The sequence below is a fragment of the Hyperolius riggenbachi genome, chromosome 1 (assembly GCF_040937935.1).
Source record: "Hyperolius riggenbachi isolate aHypRig1 chromosome 1, aHypRig1.pri, whole genome shotgun sequence".
NCBI classification, from domain to species: Eukaryota; Metazoa; Chordata; class Amphibia; order Anura; family Hyperoliidae; genus Hyperolius; species Hyperolius riggenbachi.
In genome coordinates this window covers 532,003,396-532,027,095 of record NC_090646.1, presented here as the reverse complement: position 1 = coordinate 532,027,095, position 23,700 = coordinate 532,003,396, and the positions used below count along the sequence as shown (strand labels likewise).

The window sequence follows — 23,700 nt, the reverse complement described above, 5'->3', positions numbered from 1 at the left end:
TCTTGGGAGAGCTGTACACAGGCCGGAGTCTCACACCATCTCATGGGAGAGCTGTACACAGGCCAGAGTCACACACCATCTCATGGGAGAGCTGTACACAGGCCGGAGTCACACACCATCTCACGGGACAGCTGTACACAGGCCGGAGTTGCACACCATCTCTTGGGAGAGCTGTACACAGGCCGGAGTCTCACACCATCTCATGGGAGAGCTGTACACAGGCCAGAGTCACACACCAATCCACGGGAGAGCTGTACACAGGCCGGAATCACACACCATCTCATGGAAGAGCTGTACACAGGCTGGAGTCCCACACCATCTCATGGAAGAACTGTACACAGGCCAGAGTCACACACCATCTCATGGGAGAGCTGTACACAGGCCGGAGTCCCACACCATCTCACGGAAGAGCTGTACACAGGCCGGAGTCACACACCATCTCACGGGACAGCTGTACACAGGCCGGAGTCACACACCATCTCATGGGAGAGCTGTACACAGGCCGGAGTCACACACCATCTCATGGGAGAGCTGTACACAGGCCGGAGTCACACACCATCTCATGGGAGAGCTGTACACAGGCCGGAGTCACACACCATCTCACGGGACAGCTGTACACAGGCCGGAGTTGCACACCATCTCTTGGGAGAGCTGTACACAGGCCGGAGTCTCACACCATCTCATGGGAGAGCTGTACACAGGCCAGAGTCACACACCAATCCACGGGAGAGCTGTACACAGGCCGGAATCACACACCATCTCATGGAAGAGCTGTACACAGGCTGGAGTCCCACACCATCTCATGGAAGAACTGTACACAGGCCAGAGTCACACACCATCTCATGGAAGAGCTGTACACAGGCTGGAGTCGCACACCATCTCATGGAAGAGCTGTACACAGGCCAGAGTCACACACCATCTCATGGAAGAGCTGTACACAGGCCAGAGTCACACACCATCTCATGGAAGAGCTGTACACAGCCTGAAGTCCCACACCATCTCATGGAAGAGCTGTACACATGCCAGAGTCACACACCATCTCATGGGAGAGCTGTACACAGGCCGGAGTCACACACCATCTCATGGGAGAGCTGTACACAGGCCAGAGTCACACACCAATCCACGGGAGAGCTGTACACAGGCCGGAATCACACACCATCTCATGGAAGAGCTGTACACAGGCTGGAGTCCCACACCATCTCATGGAAGAACTGTACACAGGCCAGAGTCACACACCATCTCATGGGAGAGCTGTACACAGGCCGGAGTCCCACACCATCTCACGGAAGAGCTGTACACAGGCCGGAGTCACACACCATCTCACGGGACAGCTGTACACAGGCCGGAGTCACACACCATCTCATGGGAGAGCTGTACACAGGCCGGAGTCACACACCATCTCATGGGAGAGCTGTACACAGGCCGGAGTCACACACCATCTCATGGGAGAGCTGTACACAGGCCGGAGTCACACACCATCTCACGGGACAGCTGTACACAGGTCGGAGTTGCACACCATCTCTTGGGAGAGCTGTACACAGGCCGGAGTCTCACACCATCTCATGGGAGAGCTGTACACAGGCCAGAGTCACACACCAATCCACGGGAGAGCTGTACACAGGCCGGAATCACACACCATCTCATGGAAGAGCTGTACACAGGCTGGAGTCCCACACCATCTCATGGAAGAACTGTACACAGGCCAGAGTCACACACCATCTCATGGAAGAGCTGTACACAGGCTGGAGTCGCACACCATCTCATGGAAGAGCTGTACACAGGCCAGAGTCACACACCATCTCATGGAAGAGCTGTACACAGGCCAGAGTCACACACCATCTCATGGAAGAGCTGTACACAGCCTGAAGTCCCACACCATCTCATGGAAGAGCTGTACACATGCCAGAGTCACACACCATCTCATGGGAGAGCTGTACACAGGCCGGAGTCACACACCATCTCATGGGAGAGCTGTACACAGGCCAGAGTCACACACCATCTCATGGGAGAGCTGTACACAGGCCAGAGTCACACACCATCTCATGGGAGAGCTGTACACAGGCCAGAGTCACACACCATCTCATGGAAGAGCTGTACACAGGCCAGAGTCCCACACCATCTCATGGGAGAGCTGTACACAGGCCAGAGTCACACACCATCTCATGGGAGAGCTGTACACAGGCCAGAGTCACACACCATCTCATGGGAGAGCTGTACACAGGCCAGAGTCACACACCATCTCATGGAAGAGCTGTACACAGGCCGGAGTCCCACACCATCTCATGGAAGAGCTGTACACAGGCCAGAGTCACACACCATCTCATGGGAGAGCTGTACACAGGCCAGAGTCACACACCATCTCATGGGAGAGCTGTACACAGGCCAGAGTCACACACCATCTCATGGAAGAGCTGTACACAGGCCGGAGTCCCACACCATCTCATGGAAGAGCTGTACACAGGCCAGAATCACACACCATCTCATGGGAGAGCTGTACACAGGCCGGACTCACACACCATCTCATGGAAGAGCTGTACACAGGCCAGAGTCCCACACCATTTCATGGGAGAGCTGTACACAGGCCGGAGTCACACACCATCTCACGGGACAGCTGTACACAGGCCGGAGTCACACACCATCTCTTGGGAGAGCTGTACACAGGCCAGAGTCACACACCATTTCATGGGAGAGCTGTACACAGGCCGGAGTCTCACACCATCTCATGGGAGAGCTGTACACAGGCCAGAGTCACACACCATCTCATGGAAGAGCTGTACACAGGCCAGAGTCACACACCATCTCATGGAAGAGCTGTACACAGGCCGGAGTCCCACACCATCTCATGGAAGAGCTGTACACAGGCAAGAGTCACACACCATCTCATGGGAGAGCTGTACACAGGCCAGAGTCCCACACCATCTCATGGGAGAGCTGTACACAGGCCAGAGTCCCACACCATCTCATGGGAGAGCTGTACACAGGCCAGAGTCACACACCATCTCATGGAAGAGCTGTACACAGGCCAGAGTCCCACACCATCTCATGGGAGAGCTGTACACAGGCCAGAGTCACACACCATCTCATGGAAGAGCTGTACACAGGCCAGAGTCCCACACCATCTCATGGGAGAGCTGTACACAGGCCAGAGTCACACACCATCTCACGGGAGAGCTGTACACAGGCCGGAGTCACACACCATCTCACGGGACAGCTGTACACAGGCCGGAGTCACACACCATCTCATGGGAGAGCTGTACACAGGCCAGAGTCACACACCATCTCATGGGAGAGCTGTACACAGGCCAGAGTCCCACACCATCTCATGGGAGAGCTGTACACAGGCCAGAGTCCCACACCATCTCATGGGAGAGCTGTACACAGGCTGGAGTCCCACACCATCTCATGGAAGAACTGTACACAGGCCAGAGTCACACACCATCTCATGGAAGAGCTGTACACAGGCTGGAGTCGCACACCATCTCATGGAAGAGCTGTACACAGGCCAGAGTCACACACCATCTCATGGAAGAGCTGTACACAGGCCAGAGTCACACACCATCTCATGGAAGAGCTGTACACAGCCTGAAGTCCCACACCATCTCATGGAAGAGCTGTACACATGCCAGAGTCACACACCATCTCATGGGAGAGCTGTACACAGGCCGGAGTCACACACCATCTCATGGGAGAGCTGTACACAGGCCAGAGTCACACACCATCTCATGGGAGAGCTGTACACAGGCCAGAGTCACACACCATCTCATGGGAGAGCTGTACACAGGCCAGAGTCACACACCATCTCATGGAAGAGCTGTACACAGGCCAGAGTCCCACACCATCTCATGGGAGAGCTGTACACAGGCCAGAGTCACACACCATCTCATGGGAGAGCTGTACACAGGCCAGAGTCACACACCATCTCATGGGAGAGCTGTACACAGGCCAGAGTCACACACCATCTCATGGAAGAGCTGTACACAGGCCGGAGTCCCACACCATCTCATGGAAGAGCTGTACACAGGCCAGAGTCACACACCATCTCATGGGAGAGCTGTACACAGGCCAGAGTCCCACACCATCTCATGGGAGAGCTGTACACAGGCCAGAGTCACACACCATCTCATGGAAGAGCTGTACACAGGCCGGAGTCCCACACCATCTCATGGAAGAGCTGTACACAGGCCAGAATCACACACCATCTCATGGGAGAGCTGTACACAGGCCGGACTCACACACCATCTCATGGAAGAGCTGTACACAGGCCAGAGTCCCACACCATTTCATGGGAGAGCTGTACACAGGCCGGAGTCACACACCATCTCACGGGACAGCTGTACACAGGCCGGAGTCACACACCATCTCTTGGGAGAGCTGTACACAGGCCAGAGTCACACACCATTTCATGGGAGAGCTGTACACAGGCCGGAGTCTCACACCATCTCATGGGAGAGCTGTACACAGGCCAGAGTCACACACCATCTCATGGAAGAGCTGTACACAGGCCAGAGTCACACACCATCTCATGGAAGAGCTGTACACAGGCCGGAGTCCCACACCATCTCATGGAAGAGCTGTACACAGGCAAGAGTCACACACCATCTCATGGGAGAGCTGTACACAGGCTGGACTCACACACCATCTCATGGGAGAGCTGTACACAGGCCAGAGTCCCACACCATCTCATGGGAGAGCTGTACACAGGCCAGAGTCACACACCATCTCATGGAAGAGCTGTACACAGGCCAGAGTCCCACACCATCTCATGGGAGAGCTGTACACAGGCCAGAGTCACACACCATCTCATGGGAGAGCTGTACACAGGCCGGAGTCACACACCATCTCACGGGACAGCTGTACACAGGCCGGAGTCACACACCATCTCATGGGAGAGCTGTACACAGGCCAGAGTCACACACCATCTCATGGGAGAGCTGTACACAGGCCAGAGTCCCACACCATCTCATGGGAGAGCTGTACACAGGCCAGAGTCCCACACCATCTCATGGGAGAGCTGTACACAGGCCGGAGTCCCACACCATCTCATGGGAGAGCTGTACACAGGCCAGAGTCACACACCATCTCATGGAAGAGCTGTACACAGGCCGGAGTCCCACACCATCTCATGGAAGAGCTGTACACAGGCCAGAGTCACACACCATCTCATGGGAGAGCTGTACACAGGCCGGACTCACACACCATCTCATGGAAGAGCTGTACACAGGCCAGAGTCCCACACCATTTCATGGGAGAGCTGTACACAGGCCGGAGTCACACACCATCTCACGGGACAGCTGTACACAGGCCGGAGTCACACACCATCTCTTGGGAGAGCTGTACACAGGCCAGAGTCACACACCATTTCATGGGAGAGCTGTACACAGGCCGGAGTCTCACACCATCTCATGGGAGAGCTGTACACAGGCCAGAGTCACACACCATCTCATGGAAGAGCTGTACACAGGCCAAAGTCACACACCATCTCATGGAAGAGCTGTACACAGGCCGGAGTCCCACACCATCTCATGGAAGAGCTGTACACAGGCCAGAGTCACACACCATCTCATGGGAGAGCTGTACACAGGCTGGACTCACACACCATCTCATGGGAGAGCTGTACACAGGCCAGAGTCCCACACCATCTCATGGGAATGCTGTACACAGGCCAGAGTCACACACCATCTCATGGAAGAGCTGTACACAGGCCAGAGTCCCACACCATCTCATGGGAGAGCTGTACACAGGCCAGAGTCACACACTATCTCATGGGAGAGCTGTACACAGGCCGGAGTCACACACCATCTCACGGGACAGCTGTACACAGGCCGGAGTCACACACCATCTCACGGGAGAGCTGTACACAGGCCAGAGTCACACACCATCTCATGGGAGAGCTGTACACAGGCCAGAGTCACACACCATCTCATGGGAGAGCTGTACACAGGCCAGAGTCACACACCATCTCATGGAAGAGCTGTACACAGGCCAACGTCCACCACCATCTCTTGCGAGAGCTGTACACAGGCCAGAGTCACACACCATCTCATGGGAGAGTTGTACACAGGCCGGAGTCACACACCAATTCACGGAAGAGTTGTACACAGGCCAGAGTCCCACACCATCTCATGGGAGAGCTGTACACAGGCCGGAGTCGCACACCATCTCATGGGAGAGCTGTACACAGGCCAGAGTCACACACCATCTCATGGAAGAGCTGTACACAGGCCAGAGTCCCACACCATCTCATGGGAGAGCTGTACACAGGCCGGAGTCGCACACCATCTCATGGAAGAGCTGTACACAGGCCAGAGTCGCACACACCATCTCATGGAAGAGCTGTACACAGGCCGGAGTCACACACCATCTCACGGGACAGCTGTACACAGGCTGGAGTCACACACCATCTCTTGGGAGAGCTGTACACAGGCCGGAGTCTCACACCATCTCATGGGAGAGCTGTACACAGGCCAGAGTCACACACCAATCCACGGGAGAGCTGTACACAGGCCGGAATCACACACCATCTCATGGAAGAGCTGTACACAGGCTGGAGTCCCACACCATCTCATGGAAGAACTGTACACAGGCCAGAGTCACACACCATCTCATGGAAGAGCTGTACACAGGCCAGAGTCACACACCATCTCATGGAAGAGCTGTACACAGGCCAGAGTCAAACACCATCTCATGGAAGAGCTGTACACAGGCCGAAGTCCCACACCATCTCATGGAAGAGCTGTACACATGCCAGAGTCACACACCATCTCATGGGAGAGCTGTACACAGGCCAGAGTCACATACCATCTCATGGGAGAGCTGTACACAGGCCAGAGTCCCACACCATCTCATGGGAGAGCTGTACACAGGCCGGAGTCACACACCATCTCATGGGAGAGCTGTACACAGGCCAGAGTCCAACACCATCTCATGGGAGAGCTGTACACAGGCCAGAGTCACACACCATCTCATGGAAGAGCTGTACACAGGCCAGAGTCCCACACCATCTCATGGGAGAGCTGTACACAGGCCGGAGTCACACTCCATCTCACGGGAGAGCTGTAGACAGGCCGGAGTCACACACCATCTCACGGGACAGCTGTACACAGGCCGGAGTCACACACCATCTCTTGGGAGAGCTGTACACAGGCCAGAGTCACACACCATGTCATGGGAGAGCTGTACACAGGCCGGAGTCTCACACCATCTCATGGGAGAGCTGTACACAGGCCAGAGTCACACACCAATTCACGGGAGAGCTGTACACAGGCCGGAATCACACACCATCTCATGGAAGAGCTGTACACAGGGGGGAGTCCCACACCATCTCATGGAAGAGCTGTACACAGGCCAGAGTCCCACACCATCTCATGGAAGAGCTGTACACAGGCCGGAGTCCCACACCATCTCATGGAAGAGCTGTACACAGGCCAGAGTCACACACCATCTCATGGGAGAGCTGTACACAGGCCGGACTCACACACCATCTCATGGGGGAGCTGTACACAGGCCAGAGTCACACACCATCTCATGGGAGAGCTGTACACAGGCCAGAGTCACACACCATCTCATGGAAGAGCTGTACACAGGCCAGAGTCCCACACCATCTCATGGGAGAGCTGTACACAGGCCAGAGTCACACACCATCTCATGGGAGAGCTGTACACAGGCCGGAGTCACACACCATCTCACGGGACAGCTGTACATAGGCCGGAGTCACACACCATCTCTTGGGAGAGCTGTACACAGGCCAGAGTCACACACCATCTCATGGGAGAGCTGTACACAGGCCGGAGTCACACACCATCTCATGGAAGAGCTGTACACAGGCCGATGTCCACCACCATCTCTTGCGAGAGCTGTACACAGGCCAGAGTCACACACCATCTCATGGAAGAGCTGTACACAGGCCAGAGTCACACACCATCTCATGGAAGAGCTGTACACAGGCCGAAGTCCCACACCATCTCATGGAAGAGCTGTACACATGCCAGAGTCACACACCATCTCATGGGAGAGCTGTACACAGGCCGGAGTCACACACCATCTCATGGGAGAGCTGTACACAGGCCAGAGTCACACACCATCTCATGGGAGAGCTGTACACAGGCCAGAGTCCCACACCATCTCATGGAAGAGCTGTACACAGGCCAGAGTCCCACACCATCTCATGGAAGAGCTGTACACAGGCCAAAGTCCCACACCATCTCATGGAAGAGCTGTACACAGGCCGGAGTCCCACACCATCTCATGGAAGAGCTGTACACAGGCCAGAGTCACACACCATCTCATGGGAGAGCTGTACACAGGCTGGACTCACACACCATCTCATGGGAGAGCTGTACACAGGCCAGAGTCCCACACCATCTCATGGGAATGCTGTACACAGGCCAGAGTCACACACCATCTCATGGAAGAGCTGTACACAGGCCAGAGTCCCACACCATCTCATGGGAGAGCTGTACACAGGCCAGAGTCACACACTATCTCATGGGAGAGCTGTACACAGGCCGGAGTCACACACCATCTCACGGGACAGCTGTACACAGGCCGGAGTCACACACCATCTCACGGGAGAGCTGTACACAGGCCAGAGTCACACACCATCTCATGGGAGAGCTGTACACAGGCCAGAGTCACACACCATCTCATGGGAGAGCTGTACACAGGCCAGAGTCACACACCATCTCATGGAAGAGCTGTACACAGGCCAACGTCCACCACCATCTCTTGCGAGAGCTGTACACAGGCCAGAGTCACACACCATCTCATGGGAGAGTTGTACACAGGCCGGAGTCACACACCAATTCACGGAAGAGTTGTACACAGGCCAGAGTCCCACACCATCTCATGGGAGAGCTGTACACAGGCCGGAGTCGCACACCATCTCATGGGAGAGCTGTACACAGGCCAGAGTCACACACCATCTCATGGAAGAGCTGTACACAGGCCAGAGTCCCACACCATCTCATGGGAGAGCTGTACACAGGCCGGAGTCGCACACCATCTCATGGAAGAGCTGTACACAGGCCAGAGTCGCACACACCATCTCATGGAAGAGCTGTACACAGGCCGGAGTCACACACCATCTCACGGGACAGCTGTACACAGGCTGGAGTCACACACCATCTCTTGGGAGAGCTGTACACAGGCCGGAGTCTCACACCATCTCATGGGAGAGCTGTACACAGGCCAGAGTCACACACCAATCCACGGGAGAGCTGTACACAGGCCGGAATCACACACCATCTCATGGAAGAGCTGTACACAGGCTGGAGTCCCACACCATCTCATGGAAGAACTGTACACAGGCCAGAGTCACACACCATCTCATGGAAGAGCTGTACACAGGCCAGAGTCACACACCATCTCATGGAAGAGCTGTACACAGGCCAGAGTCACACACCATCTCATGGAAGAGCTGTACACAGGCCGAAGTCCCACACCATCTCATGGAAGAGCTGTACACATGCCAGAGTCACACACCATCTCATGGGAGAGCTGTACACAGGCCAGAGTCACATACCATCTCATGGGAGAGCTGTACACAGGCCAGAGTCCCACACCATCTCATGGGAGAGCTGTACACAGGCCGGAGTCACACACCATCTCATGGGAGAGCTGTACACAGGCCAGAGTCCCACACCATCTCATGGGAGAGCTGTACACAGGCCAGAGTCACACACCATCTCATGGAAGAGCTGTACACAGGCCAGAGTCCCACACCATCTCATGGGAGAGCTGTACACAGGCCGGAGTCACACTCCATCTCACGGGAGAGCTGTAGACAGGCCGGAGTCACACACCATCTCACGGGACAGCTGTACACAGGCCGGAGTCACACACCATCTCTTGGGAGAGCTGTACACAGGCCAGAGTCACACACCATGTCATGGGAGAGCTGTACACAGGCCGGAGTCTCACACCATCTCATGGGAGAGCTGTACACAGGCCAGAGTCACACACCAATTCACGGGAGAGCTGTACACAGGCCGGAATCACACACCATCTCATGGAAGAGCTGTACACAGGGGGGAGTCCCACACCATCTCATGGAAGAGCTGTACACAGGCCAGAGTCCCACACCATCTCATGGAAGAGCTGTACACAGGCCGGAGTCCCACACCATCTCATGGAAGAGCTGTACACAGGCCAGAGTCACACACCATCTCATGGGAGAGCTGTACACAGGCCGGACTCACACACCATCTCATGGGGGAGCTGTACACAGGCCAGAGTCACACACCATCTCATGGGAGAGCTGTACACAGGCCAGAGTCACACACCATCTCATGGAAGAGCTGTACACAGGCCAGAGTCCCACACCATCTCATGGGAGAGCTGTACACAGGCCAGAGTCACACACCATCTCATGGGAGAGCTGTACACAGGCCGGAGTCACACACCATCTCACGGGACAGCTGTACATAGGCCGGAGTCACACACCATCTCTTGGGAGAGCTGTACACAGGCCAGAGTCACACACCATCTCATGGGAGAGCTGTACACAGGCCGGAGTCACACACCATCTCATGGAAGAGCTGTACACAGGCCGATGTCCACCACCATCTCTTGCGAGAGCTGTACACAGGCCAGAGTCACACACCATCTCATGGAAGAGCTGTACACAGGCCAGAGTCACACACCATCTCATGGAAGAGCTGTACACAGGCCGAAGTCCCACACCATCTCATGGAAGAGCTGTACACATGCCAGAGTCACACACCATCTCATGGGAGAGCTGTACACAGGCCGGAGTCACACACCATCTCATGGGAGAGCTGTACACAGGCCAGAGTCACACACCATCTCATGGGAGAGCTGTACACAGGCCAGAGTCACACACCATCTCATGGAAGAGCTGTACACAGGCCAGAGTCCCACACCATCTCATGGGAGAGCTGTAAACAGGCCGGAGTCGCACACCATCTCGTGGGAGAGCTGTACACAGGCCAGAGTCGCACACCATCTCGTGGGAGAGCTGTACACAGGCCAGAGTCGCACACCATCTCATGGAAGAGCTGTACACAGGCCGGAGTCACACACCATCTCATGGGAGAGCTGTACACAGGCCAGAGTCCCACACCATCTCATGGAAGAGCTGTACACAGGCCGGAGTCCTGTCCGAGATCTCACAGAATAATCTTGACCATTTTCTAGTAGGTACGAGTCTTTAGTCTGAGAAGCAGAAGACTACCTAACAAATACAACATTGCTCACCCACATGTGGGCAGGGATAACAAGTCATAAACTTCCCCCTGCAAAATACTTGTGGATTATTCTGCACTAGCCAAGCCACTATGTGGCAGAGCGATGCAATAAAGCTGAAGTACTTGCCTAAAGCAACCAATCAAGTTTTAGATGCGATATGAAACAAGGAACTGGTTGATCCAGGCAAATGCACTATTTATGCTCTGTTTCCTTTTGCAGGTTTCATCCAAAATCAGCCTTGGTGAGGCCCCTGGGGGTAGTATGGCCTTGCAGGAATAAAAACAAACAAAAACAGCACAATGAAGGTCTACTTGTGGTAATCCAGTGGGAAACCTGACTGGGAAATTCGCTGAAAGTGATTGGTTGGTGTTTCAACAGTTCTCCAATTATGGCACCTTTAACAAGTTTAAAGTGAAGCAAAAAACAACAACAAAACAGTGTAACTTACTTGGGGCTTCTACCAGCACCCTGCAGCTGTCCTGTGCCCGCACTGTTACTTTACGATGCTACCGTCCCCCGGAGCGCCCCTCTTTCAGCCAAGTGACTTGACAATTTGATGGCCGTTGCACATGCGCAGCCTCAATTGTGTTCACATCGCTGGGAGCATTCTGCGCAAGCGCAGTTTTTCCGCCTATGCCCGCACTAGGGTGCGGTGATTGGAGAACTGTTCTTTATGAGATTTCCGTCTGGGTCACCTCAAGTAGAGTATCGCCGCTTTCACACAATTAATATTGCGTTACTTATCACGCAACACTTCCCACGTGAACTCACAATTGTAGGAGTATGTTCACACCTCATTGTTACAGACTATATTTGCCTAACACACTTTCCACAGTGTGTTCCTGAATAAACTGTGTGAAAATGTGCATGTTCTACAGCAACAGTCACATTTTTCAAGAAGTGATAACAATGACTAGGTGGAACAAGAAGAGGAACGGACAATGCACAGAGCTATGTGGATCCAGGATGAACAAAACTCTCTCCTTAGCTTAAGTAGCTTTGCCTCAGGTCAAATCTACTTTAAGGGCGATTTTGCTTATACTCGCATATAAGCTGACCCGCATATAAGCTGAACCCCCAACTTTTCCCTGAAAAACCAGGGGAAAATGATTGACCCCCATATAAGCCGGGGGTAGGAAATGCTGGATTGGTGCAGCCCCCCAGTGTGTCCCAGTATAGCTAGTATAGTGCCCAGTATGGGTAGGTAGTGCCTCAGTATAGCTAGTATAGTGCCCAGTTTAGCTAGTATAGTGCCCAGTATAGCTAGTAAAGTGCCCAGTATAGCCAGTATAGTGCCCAGTATAGGTAGGTAGTGTCCAGTATAGCTAGTATAGTGCCCAGTATAGCTAGTAAAGTGCCCAGTTTAGCTAGTGTAGTACCCCAGTATGGCTAGTATAGTGCCCCAGTATGGCTAGTATAGTGCCCCAGTATGGCTAGTATAGTACCCCAGTATGGCTAGTATAGTGCCCCAGTATGGCTAGTATAGTGCCCCAGTATGGCTAGTAAAGTGCCCAGTTTAGCCAGTATAGTGCCCAGTATAGGTAGGTAGTGTCCAGTATAACTAGTATAGTGCTCAGTATAGCTAGTAAAGTGCCCGGTTTAGCTAGTATAGTGCCCAGTATAGCTAGTATGGTGCCCAGTATAGCTAGTAAAATGCCCAGTATAGCTAGTATAGTGCCCAGTATAGCTAGTAAAATGCCCAGTATAGCTAGTATAGTGCCCAGTATAGCTAGTATAGTGCCCAGTATAGGTAGGTAGTGCCCCAGTATAGCGCTCCCCCCTCCCCCCGCGGCCGCCGCTGCTATTACCTGCTTAGGCAGCGGCTTCCTCTAATCCGCGTTCCCCTTCTCATGTTGCATATAAGTGTATCACAGCTGTGCGCCCGGCGCTGCTGCTGTGACGATGCAGGGGGCAGGAAAGAGCGCAGCTCCCTGTAGTGGCGATCTGTATCGCCGTTACCAGGGGAACCACTCTTTCCTGCCCCCTGCATCGTCACAGCAGCAGCGCCGGGCGCGCTGCTGTGATACACTTATATGCAACATGAAAAGGGGAACGCGGATTAGGAAGCGGCCGCTGCCTAAGCAGGTAATAGCAGCGGCGGCCGCGGGGGGAGCAGGGCGCGGACCACCCGACCACCAGGAAAGACTCGCATACAAGCCGACCACAGCTCCTGCACCATTTTCTGAGCATTTTGTGTTCAATGGAAAGTATAGGGAAATTGCAACTTTGAATTTCGATTTCCCGAGCGCTTTAATGAATAAATTGTATTTATTCATTTCCGGGTCAAAGAGTTCACTTCCTGACTGACGTCAGGTAGTGAAATAATTAATCGCTGAGCAAAAGCGCTTAGAAAAGCTATTTGAGAAGCGTTCACCAAATCGCCAGCGCTTGAGATTTGTAATGTGAACAAGGCCTAAATCACCCTCATCATTAGCAGGAAAGCTTAAATTACAAAGCAAGCAGATACTGCACTGAAATACTGAAGGTGAAGAACAGGAGTCAGTGGGCACAGTTTTACTAGAGGAGCTTGTCCAGTTATAGGCAATCACACCTGTGTGTAAAAGAATGCAATCTGTGTCCTTTTCAACATGCACATTATGCTGCAGTGACCATCCCTTTAATTTTAGTGAGTGCAGCAGGGTGTAGGGAAGTGTGCACAGCAGTGCGTTAAATGTGGACTATGCATAGAAATATGCATTGTGTGAACTGCCACATTTTAATCCTAAAGGCTCATACACACATCAGACTATAGTCTTTGGAAAATAAAAGATCACAGACCAATCTTACCACCCTTCATGTAGTATGAGAGCCATACTCTACACAGTCTTTTCTATGGAGCTGAACTCCCCCATCAGAAAAAAATCTTTGCAAGATGCTGCACACACAGATGCTGTACAGACACAAAAGATCAGTATCTCCAAAAGATCTGTTCCTGCCAAAAATCCATTCCTGCAAATTGCAATGATAGTCTATGAGATCTGCAGATCATCATACACACATGATTTAACTGACATTCATCTGCAGATCAGATCCACCAGGATGGATTTTCAGATCTGCAGATGATTGCTTGATCTGCAGATGAATGTCAGTTAAATCATGTGTGTATGATGATCTGCAGATCTCATAGACTATCATTGCAATTTGTAGGAATGGATTTTTGGCAGGAACAGATCTTTTGCAGATACTGATCTTTTGTGTCTGTACAGCATCTGTGTGTGCAGCATCTTGCAAAGATTTTTTTCTGATGTGGAGTTCAGCTCCATAGAAAAGACTGTGTAGAGTATGGCTCTCATACTACATGAAGGGTGGTAAGATTGGTCTGTGATCGTTCATTTTCAAAAGACTATGGTCTGATGTGTGTATGAGCCTTAAAGGGAAGGTTCAGGGACTAGCTAAAAAAAATAAAAATCCATTTCCACTTACCTGGGGCTTCCTCCAGCCCGTGGCAGGCAGGAGGTGCCCTCGGCGCCGCTCCGCAGGCTCCCGGTGGTCTCCGGTGGCCGACCCGACCTGGCCAGGCCGGCGGCCAGGTCGGGCCTCTTCTGCGCTCCATGGTGCGTTCCACGCCGGCGCGCTGACGTCATCAGACGTCCTCCGGGCTGTACTGCGCAGGCTCAGTAGTTCTGCACCATGGAGCGCAGAAGAGGCCCGACCTGGCCGCCGGCCTGGCCAGGTCGGGTCGGCCACCGGAGACCACCGGGAGCCTGCGGAGCGGCGCCGAGGGCACCTCCTGCCTGCCACGGGCTGGAGGAAGCCCCAGGTAAGTGGAAATGGATTTTTATTTTTTTTTAGCTAGTCCCTGAACCTTCCCTTTAAGGGTAGTGTGCTGGTTCCTGCATGTTAATTATATGCATAAAAATGCAATGCATATGGTGTGAATTGGGTCTTAAAGGGCCACCATCGCTAAAATTATGAAAATGTAAGATACCTAGAAGGTGTATTTGTCCCAGAGTAAAAGGCACTATGTTGCTAGATGCATACTATGTGAACGAGTTTAGCCTCCTCTGATTCTGCCTCACCTCATGGGTTGTTCAGCTGCTAAGGAGGACATGAATCAGGAGAGGCAGAGAGCAGGGGCAGCAATGCCCTCAGTGTGCACTGTAGTTTGCAGACACGAGAACAGGAGCAGTGTGCCATGGGGACCAAGTACAGAATAAAGTGCACTGAATCGAAAGGGAGCTGTGACAATGGGTATGAAGTGCAAAATTCTCCCCAGCCTTTCAGTTCTGGTTACCTACACTGTACTCTAATAATGGATGAACACAATGACAGTGCTCAATTAAAATCTCACGTGTAACTGAGACATATAATAATATGTATCAGCATTAATTAAATTCTTTGCATGTATTATAAATGTGCAACTATGATTATTCATTTGTTGTTAACCTAAGTGTCCTGCTGGTTTATGTTTACTCCACCTGACAAATCAGACAAATCATTAGTGTGTCATGATGATCAATATAGCTTATCTACACAAACAAGGATGTCCTCTATTATTGGGCAGATTATTTTTTTAAAGGATACCCGAACTGACATGTGACATGATGAGATAGACATGTGTATGTACAGTGCCTAGCACACAAATAACTATTTAACGAAAGAGGAAAACAATCTTGCACTGCTCCAAGGCTTTTCTTTATTATGATTTAGTCAGTTTCAATCTTCATCCATAAAACATTCATGTTTTTCATAGAGAGATAAACATAAATGACATACCCTGTTGGAGTCCTGGCTGTGGGGCAATGTGGGGGTGGCAGCGGCCTGCCTGACGACCGTTTCGCTCCAATGAGCTTCCTCTGAGGCTCCGTGCGCACTACACGTCCCATCATGGGGGTCTTTATACTGACAAACAGTAGTTCCGTGTTGCGAGTGCGTGACGCCGCTACGCATCACTTCCTGTCCACGTCCAGCGCGGGCACGTGTACATACTGACGCGTGTCACGCGTACGTCCCAACAGGAAGCCTATGCGTTCCACACTGGCTCGCACCAACTCCCATACGTGTCATCGCCGCGCGCACGCGTACCACGTGACGCAAGCAGGTGTATCCAGTATGGGGGAAGAAGTGCGTCCAGTTAAGAAGCCTGGGATTCAAGAACAGAACTTTCTAAGTCCCAAACTCTTCCACAGGATGGTGCTAAAACATACAGGAGAGGACCAAATCTGTATACGTCATATAGAGCTACTATTACTATACTAAAAATATATATCTTTACTTCAACATTAAATTAAAAACTGCTTTTTAAAATGTATAGTTAAAGCTATATCACAAAAAATGCATACATATTTCTTTTATTAAATCTATTTCCCTTATTCTGCTACTTTCTTTTGGGGATCAAGAAATGTTGGGGTACGTTGGGCGTAGTCTATTGCATACCTTGCACATAGTATCTATTTCATTTATCCTTTTCTGGATGTTTACGCACCAAAAATATGTGTATAGCCCCCACATTTCTCCACTTATCTATGCATTCTAATCTCTGTTAAAAACAATTCTTAAGGTTCATCTGGACAAATAAAAAAAACCCCAAAAAACTCTCATGGCTTATGGATCCAAAAAGCATTGCATATCTAAATGATCATTTAGGCCCAGAGGCCCATGGCATCACTATTCACTATCCACCTACTTTCCCTCCTCAGTAGCAACTGTTCTCTATTGCCCCCCCTGTTTGGAATTGGAACTACCTCTGACACAAATAACTGCTGTGTTCCTTTTTTTCTTTCTCTGCCTGAAAGAGTTAAATATCAGGTATGCAAGTGGCTGACTCGGTCCTGACTCAGACAGGAAGTGACTACAGTGTGACTCTCACTGATAAGAAATTCCAACTACAAAACACTTTCCTAGCAGAAAATGGCTTCTGAGAGCAAGGAAGAGGTAAAAAGGGGGGATTTCTTATCGGTGAGGGTCACACTGTAGTCACTTCCTGTCTGAGTCAGGACTGAGTCAGCCACTTACATACCTGATATTTAACCCTTTCAGGCAGAGAAAGAAAAAAAGAAACACAGCATAGTTATTTGTGTGCTAGGCACTGTACATACCCATGTCTATCTCATCATGTCACATGCCACTACGGGTATCCTTTAAACTTAAAAAATAAAGCTATATACACACGGGGATACTTGTTGGCCAAGGCAATCTTTTGTGATCGCTTTAGGGGATATTTTTCCACGATCAGTGGATCGATGTGTGTGTGTTTCATGATCAGTGTATTATTAGGATGTTAAAGGGACCCTGAGTGGTGGCAAAAAGCAGAAAATTGGACTTACCTGGGGCTTCTTTCAGCCCACCGCAGCCCCTGAGGTTCCCCGGCATCCTTTTCTCCCATGCGCGCTCCCACCACACACCCATGGCATCATCACGCCAGTCGCTGTAAGAGTCCTGCGTATGCGCAGGAAAACGGGTGGTGGCGCCTAGGGTTGCCGCGGTATACCGGTATGACGGTATACCACGGTTTCAATATGCATGATAATCATACCATGCACTTTTTGAAAATACCGGTTTTTGGCTCTATTTCCGCATCCCCCGCCACTGTCCGGCTCTCCGTCAACCTCTGTTACAAAGGCAAGCTCCCGAAGCTAGTTCGTGGTAGCGGGAGGCTTGCCAACAGACTGTGCAGGCGCCGGGTGATGACACGGCCGGATCGCATAGGCAGAGCGCTGCTGGCGGCTGGAGCGCAAGCGCTCATTCTGCGTCATGAAAGGACGCTCGTTCTGCGGCTCTCCGTAGTGTGCACTGCGCACACTGTATGACACTCCCTGAGCGACGAAGAAGGAGCCTAGGCGGCAGGTGCCATGTTATTAATAACGGAGGGGGACAGAGAGAAGGACAAGTGGGAAGCAGAGGCATGGATGATCCCCTGCGGACAATTAGGAGGAACGCAAGCACCATAAGGTATGTCAGTGCCAGAGACATTAGTCCACCACTACTCAGCCCCCACACGCCCAGTCACTCCAGCGGCCTCTACGTTCCCCCACTGGGAGTTGAGACACAATTACTCAAAGGGCCTGCCTGCCTGCCTGAGCACCACACCATTGCACCTCCAGCATTTTTAAAGTGGACCTGAACTTTTGCACAGATTCAAGGAAAACAGAGAACTGGATCCTGTATGCATAGAGTGTTTAGACTGTCTTCCCCCTCATCTGTGGCACAGCAGCAAACATTTTTGATCTCTCCCATCCCGTGTCCCTACCTGTGACCTGTCACCTGACTGAGGACAGAAGGAAAAGCGAGACATGCACCCTGCATGTATTTAGAGAATAGACACTGTCTAATGCCCTCTGATCTGTGACTGAGCAGCACAGCACATGTTGTATTTTGATCGCTCCCCGTGTCAGCTGACTGCCACCGCAGCTATGCTCATTTTGAAAGCACGTCTGTGAGAAATTGAAGTAAAAGTGGCCATACACTTATAGATTTGCAGCATTTTTCGACCATCAGATAGATTTCTTGCAGATGCCTGTCAAGAGCATTCTGACAGGAATCTATCTGATGTGTGCCACACACACTAGGAACAGATTTCCAATAGATTTCAGAATGAAGTCTATTGGAAATCAATCTAAATGCATTATTGGATCATTAGATTCAATGCAACTCTATGGGCCATCGATCTGCTGCCAGCAGCAGATCGACCTAGATTTTCCATCCTGTCAGATAGATCAAATCATCGAAATCAGTTGAAATCTGCCGCAAATCGATCAAATGGGAAATTTGATAGAATAGATTTCTGATCAATCGAGTCTATAGAAATCGATCGATCGATCGATGGCTGAAATCGACCAGTGTATGGGCCCCATTAGTTGTAATTTGGTCACCTGTAACCCGTCACCTGACTGCCACCACTGCAGATAAGCTCATTTTTAAAGAGAACCTGTTGCACTGCAGATAGCTAAGGAATACCAGACACAGATCAGGCAACAGAGATGCAGGAAGCTGTATCTGAGCCTATACTAGCTAGGTTAATTGTAATGAGAATAAATGTGTAATACCGTATACCGTGATACCGCCATACCGCGGTATTTTTTTTGACAGTTATCATACCGTGAATTTTCATACCGTTGCAACCCTAGTGGCGCCATAACACCAAAGAAGCTACAAATGGCCCAGAGATGTGTTTAAACGAGAACAGGCCTGGGCCAGAAGATACCTAGACAGGTGTCTGATCATGCCCCAATCTGATCACATAAGCATTTCATTGAGCAATGATCACCTGATGTCAGTAAATAACTTCAGACTTATAATGTGGCTGCTGGAAAAAATATTTTAGTTTGGGATAGTGTGGAAAGAGTTTAGAAACTTTCTTAAGGGGTTTATGGCAGTCTGTGTTCCTATTCTAGACCATTTCCTCTACTTGTCGTCCAGAAGACCTCTATTTCGTTATAATGTTTTATAATGAACCAGGAGGTCCCAAAAGGGGATTGAGGGACAGAAATAAAACTTGAGAGGAGTTTTAATTCTTCTTGATCTAAGAAGCAAATGTTGTTTGTTTTACTCTCTGATGTGGTTGGAGAAATTTTCCCAGGTCCTGTCTGGACAAGAAGAGAGAAAATGTTACCCCGGATGCAGGGCCGGTTCTCTCATGAAGCAAGATGAAACATTTGCATCAGGCGCGGAGACTTCAGGGGCAGAATTTTTGTACTGTGTGTACCATCCTGAGGAGGAATGGAACGGCTGATGGTGAGCAGTTTGTTTGTCACAGACAGCCAGTATGCTATTGTATTAAGCTGCAGCATGTCATGTGAGAACATTAAATGAAGCAGAGTAAATTGTCGGGTGCCGTGCGATCATTCTCACAAGTTTGCCTCAGGCAGCAAAAAGTCTTGAACCGGCCCTGCTAGGTTGGGACACAGGCATCAATAAAAACCCAAAGAGGTTCTAGATCCTTTCCAGATTGTCCAAAAATATATATAATGACACTATATCATGAGGGACCCTCTCCTTCTTGTGGCCATGCTCCTGGAGTGATTTATTATTCACTAATTCCTGTACTTCTATAGCTATAACCATTTTAAATTTTACAATACTGTTATGTTAGTGATTATGGTCATATGACAATGATCAACTGAGTATATGAGGTATTTACTATTTACTACAGGAGAAATGAAATGTGATCCATAATCCCTTCAGGTTCAGACACGTCTGTTTTTAAATTCTAGTTTATGTTATTTAATATTTTAAACGATCAGAATTCAAACTTCACAGATCTTCAATGCATTTCTACAGAAATATGTTTGACTCATAAAACTGTAAAAGTTACCAGGGCACTATCTGCATTGAGTTAGTATGTTCTTCCCGTGTCTGCGTGGGTTTCTTCCGGATACCCTGGTTTCCTCCCACATCCCAAAAACATACAGATAAGTTAATTGGCTTCCCCCTAAATTGGCCCTAGACTATGATACATATACTACACGATACATACATAGACATATGACTATGGTAGGGACTAGATTGTGAGCCCTTCTGTGAGACAGTTACGTTGACAAGACTATATAGTCTGTACAGCACTGCTAAAGATGTCGGCGCTATATAAATACTAAATAATATAGTTGTTAGTAACAGTGTTGTCATAGAGAGATCTGTGTGTAAACATATGGTTATGAAATAAAAAAAGTGTATGGGAAAGTCCAGTGCACTAGAATGTAATGAAGATATTATTAGAAAAATGTGAGACAAATTCTGTAACATGCTATTTTTATACACAGATGTGGAACATACATGCCTATTTTGTCTGTTTCATACAGCTAAAGTATTACTAAAATCACAGATATGTACCACACGGTAGAAAAATCACATTTAGTATAAAATCTGTAAGTTTTAAACCGGGATGATACCATTTATTGGCTAACTTAAAAGTAGAAAGTACTGTAAGCTTTTGCCTAATAAGCCTTCATCAAACTCTATTCCTGTTAGTTCAAAATATAATATTTGTGCTATGTGCTTGGTAAGTACATGTAAAATAACAAAGACAATTGACTTGTTTCTCTGAATTCTAGTAACAAGGGCATTTGGGTTCCCAAGTTGTAATAGCCAGGGCTATGAATACAATGCTACTACAAAACCATTATTAACACAGAATAATAGCCTAGTAAAATTACTTACTCTGTTGAATTGATTTCAATCCCCTGAGAAAGGTTGATGCAAAAAGGTAGATGCATCCAGTCTGATTGAACTGCACCTCTCCAATAATACTAAAGCAGGCTCCCAGACAGATGGGTATCATGGCAGTGTACTTCAAGGCGTGATGTTTGGTGCCCAGAAACAGTTTAGAGAGGACAAGGGTGAAAAAGGGAGTCGTAGTATAGATCATCTGTGCAAAAGAAAGCTGAACACAGCTGAGTCCAAGATTGCCAAAAGCAATGCTGGAGCAGAATGTCAAACTCAAGAGGAACACTTTAAACCGAGCGCCGGTATTCAGTGGATGGTCTTCCTCCGTGTTTACAGGCACCAATCCAAACCGCAGGATGGGATAGTCCAACAGGATGGCAGTGAGCATGTGAAGAGAAGACAGCAGCAAAGGGTACCTGAAGTTGTAAACTGCGAATATCCATTTATTCAGACTGGAGATGGTTGTACCAGTCACTAGCCAGGCAAGCACTGCAGCAATTAAGTAGAGTTTGGTAGTACAGCTTTTCTGACATGGCCTTTCTGGTTTGGGGAATATGATAGGAGGAGACGTCCTATCAGTAGCTTCCATTTCAACCTCATCTTTCCTGCTGGGTGCCAGACACATAAGGCTTTTTAGGTAGTCTTATTTTCTTTAATGCAGAAGACTCAAGTCATTCCTGGAGTTTGGCAGAAGATGCCCCAGTGCCTTGGCAAGTTGCCTTCACGTCCAATGCATTCAGATTTTAATATCCATCTTGTAGAAAGCTATATTCTGTATGATAGAGAATCAGTGTTAGTGTAGATAGATAGATAAAACATACACACACAGCATCAGTGTCATGTTATAGTCTGAGCAGCAATACTGTTAAATTCCCTTTACTTGAGTGTTCTTCTGTATTCCAGTCATTCAGGCTACTTTCAAACTAAATCTGTTGCAGTGATGAAAAGACACATTGCACATTTATAATGTGAGGCATGTCGCACCACTCAACTATCAGTGTGAAATGCCCCATTGAAACATAATTGCATTGCGCTTCGATGCGATTATGTTGTCCAGTGCGTCGAGACACTCTGGACATAGTGTGAAAGAAGCCTCAATCAGTAGGACCATAATCACTCACCTCCATACATCCTCTAGGCTAGCATAGGACAGCTGTCAGACTCTTCTGTGACCAAGCAGATAGTATTGTAGAGTGTTATTCCTTCTGAATCAATCCTCGGGAACAGAGTGTGTAAACATCTGATCTAGTGCTGAGGATGGTGTGAGCTATGATCTGTAACTCCTCCTTCCCCAAGCCTGAGCTATGTATGTATTCACCATCACCACCATCACAGCCTCTCTCTATGGAAGAAGACTGCAGGAGAGACTAGAGGATCTCAGCACTCATTCAGCACTGGACACATCCACCTTGTACATCAACATTTTCCCTAAGTCTCATAGCAACAAAATATACTCACTAGAAAATGAGAGAAACAGCCACGTCTTTCCGCCTGGCCCGTGATTCATGAGCTGGCCTGGGTGACTAATGTGCCGCCTCCTTCTTCTTGGTAGAGTGTTCTCTGAAACAGGTCAAGCAGGGAACTGATTGAGGGCAGAAAGCGAAGGCTTGTCACAGCAGAGCCCTGCCTCCCTATCAGGCGCATCCCTGACAGGTCACCTTTCCAAATTTAGCTCCTGCCGTGTCCTGGAAAAGTAAACAGTTGTTGGAAAGCGATTCCCCCCCCCAATATAGCAGCAGTGTGCTGTCACGCCATGGGACGAGGCTGTCAGCTGGGGAGTGGGGACACATACCGTCCAGGCACGCTGTGTACCAGCCTATTGTTCCATGCTGTCACAGCGGCGATCTCCTGCCAACATCCTGCCCGCTGCCTGGACCTCTCCTCCGCTAATACAGCTTCCCCACGTCCTACCTACTGACTGTTGTAAGAGAACTGCACACACACTGCTATGTGATCTGTTCATAGCATTCCCTACATCCGCTCTTATGTCTGCTTACATCCTTATTGTAGCCATAGGTGACACAGCGATCCTGCCATAAATAACTACAGGTAAATAGAACTGAACACACACGCAGCACAGCGCCAATCAGGCAGGAGCACAGTACACGGCATACAAGGTGATCTGTCGGGATTGGCTGACATGCCCGCCACTTACGTCGTACGGTCGCACAGCTCACTTGAGTATGAATGAAGGAAGCATTGAGAGGGCGTGTCATGCCTCAGGGGCGGGTCTCGCGTCATTTTAGTCATGACTTTACTGTGGAACGGGCGAAGCTAGGAAAACGACGGTCCTTTGTTGTTGCTAAGGCTGTTGTTGCTAAGGGCCGCAATCTTAAAATGCGCGGTATAGCTTGGCTTTGAGGTCGAGCACACTTGTCTGTGGAGAAAAACCCG

At 49.9% G+C, this 23,700-nt stretch overlaps 1 protein-coding gene across 2 annotated transcripts in view; it reads right to left on the bottom strand.

Annotated features, from left to right (window-relative positions):
• SLC35E4 (solute carrier family 35 member E4) overlaps positions 1 to 23,401 on the bottom strand; it is a 55,100-nt gene extending 31,699 nt beyond the window's left edge. The window contains exons 1-3 of one of the 2 annotated variants that reach the window (XM_068246435.1): positions 23,304 to 23,401; positions 22,765 to 22,866; positions 21,301 to 22,078 (exon numbers count right to left, since the gene is read on the bottom strand). In XM_068246435.1, the coding sequence (XP_068102536.1) occupies positions 21,301 to 21,931 (631 nt within the window). In that variant the 5' untranslated portion in view covers positions 21,932 to 22,078; positions 22,765 to 22,866; positions 23,304 to 23,401. Of the gene's footprint in view, positions 1 to 21,300; positions 22,079 to 22,764 lie in introns of both variants that reach the window. The other variant, XM_068246426.1, reaches the window with a different exon arrangement.
• Between the last annotated feature and the right edge of the window lie 299 nt (positions 23,402 to 23,700).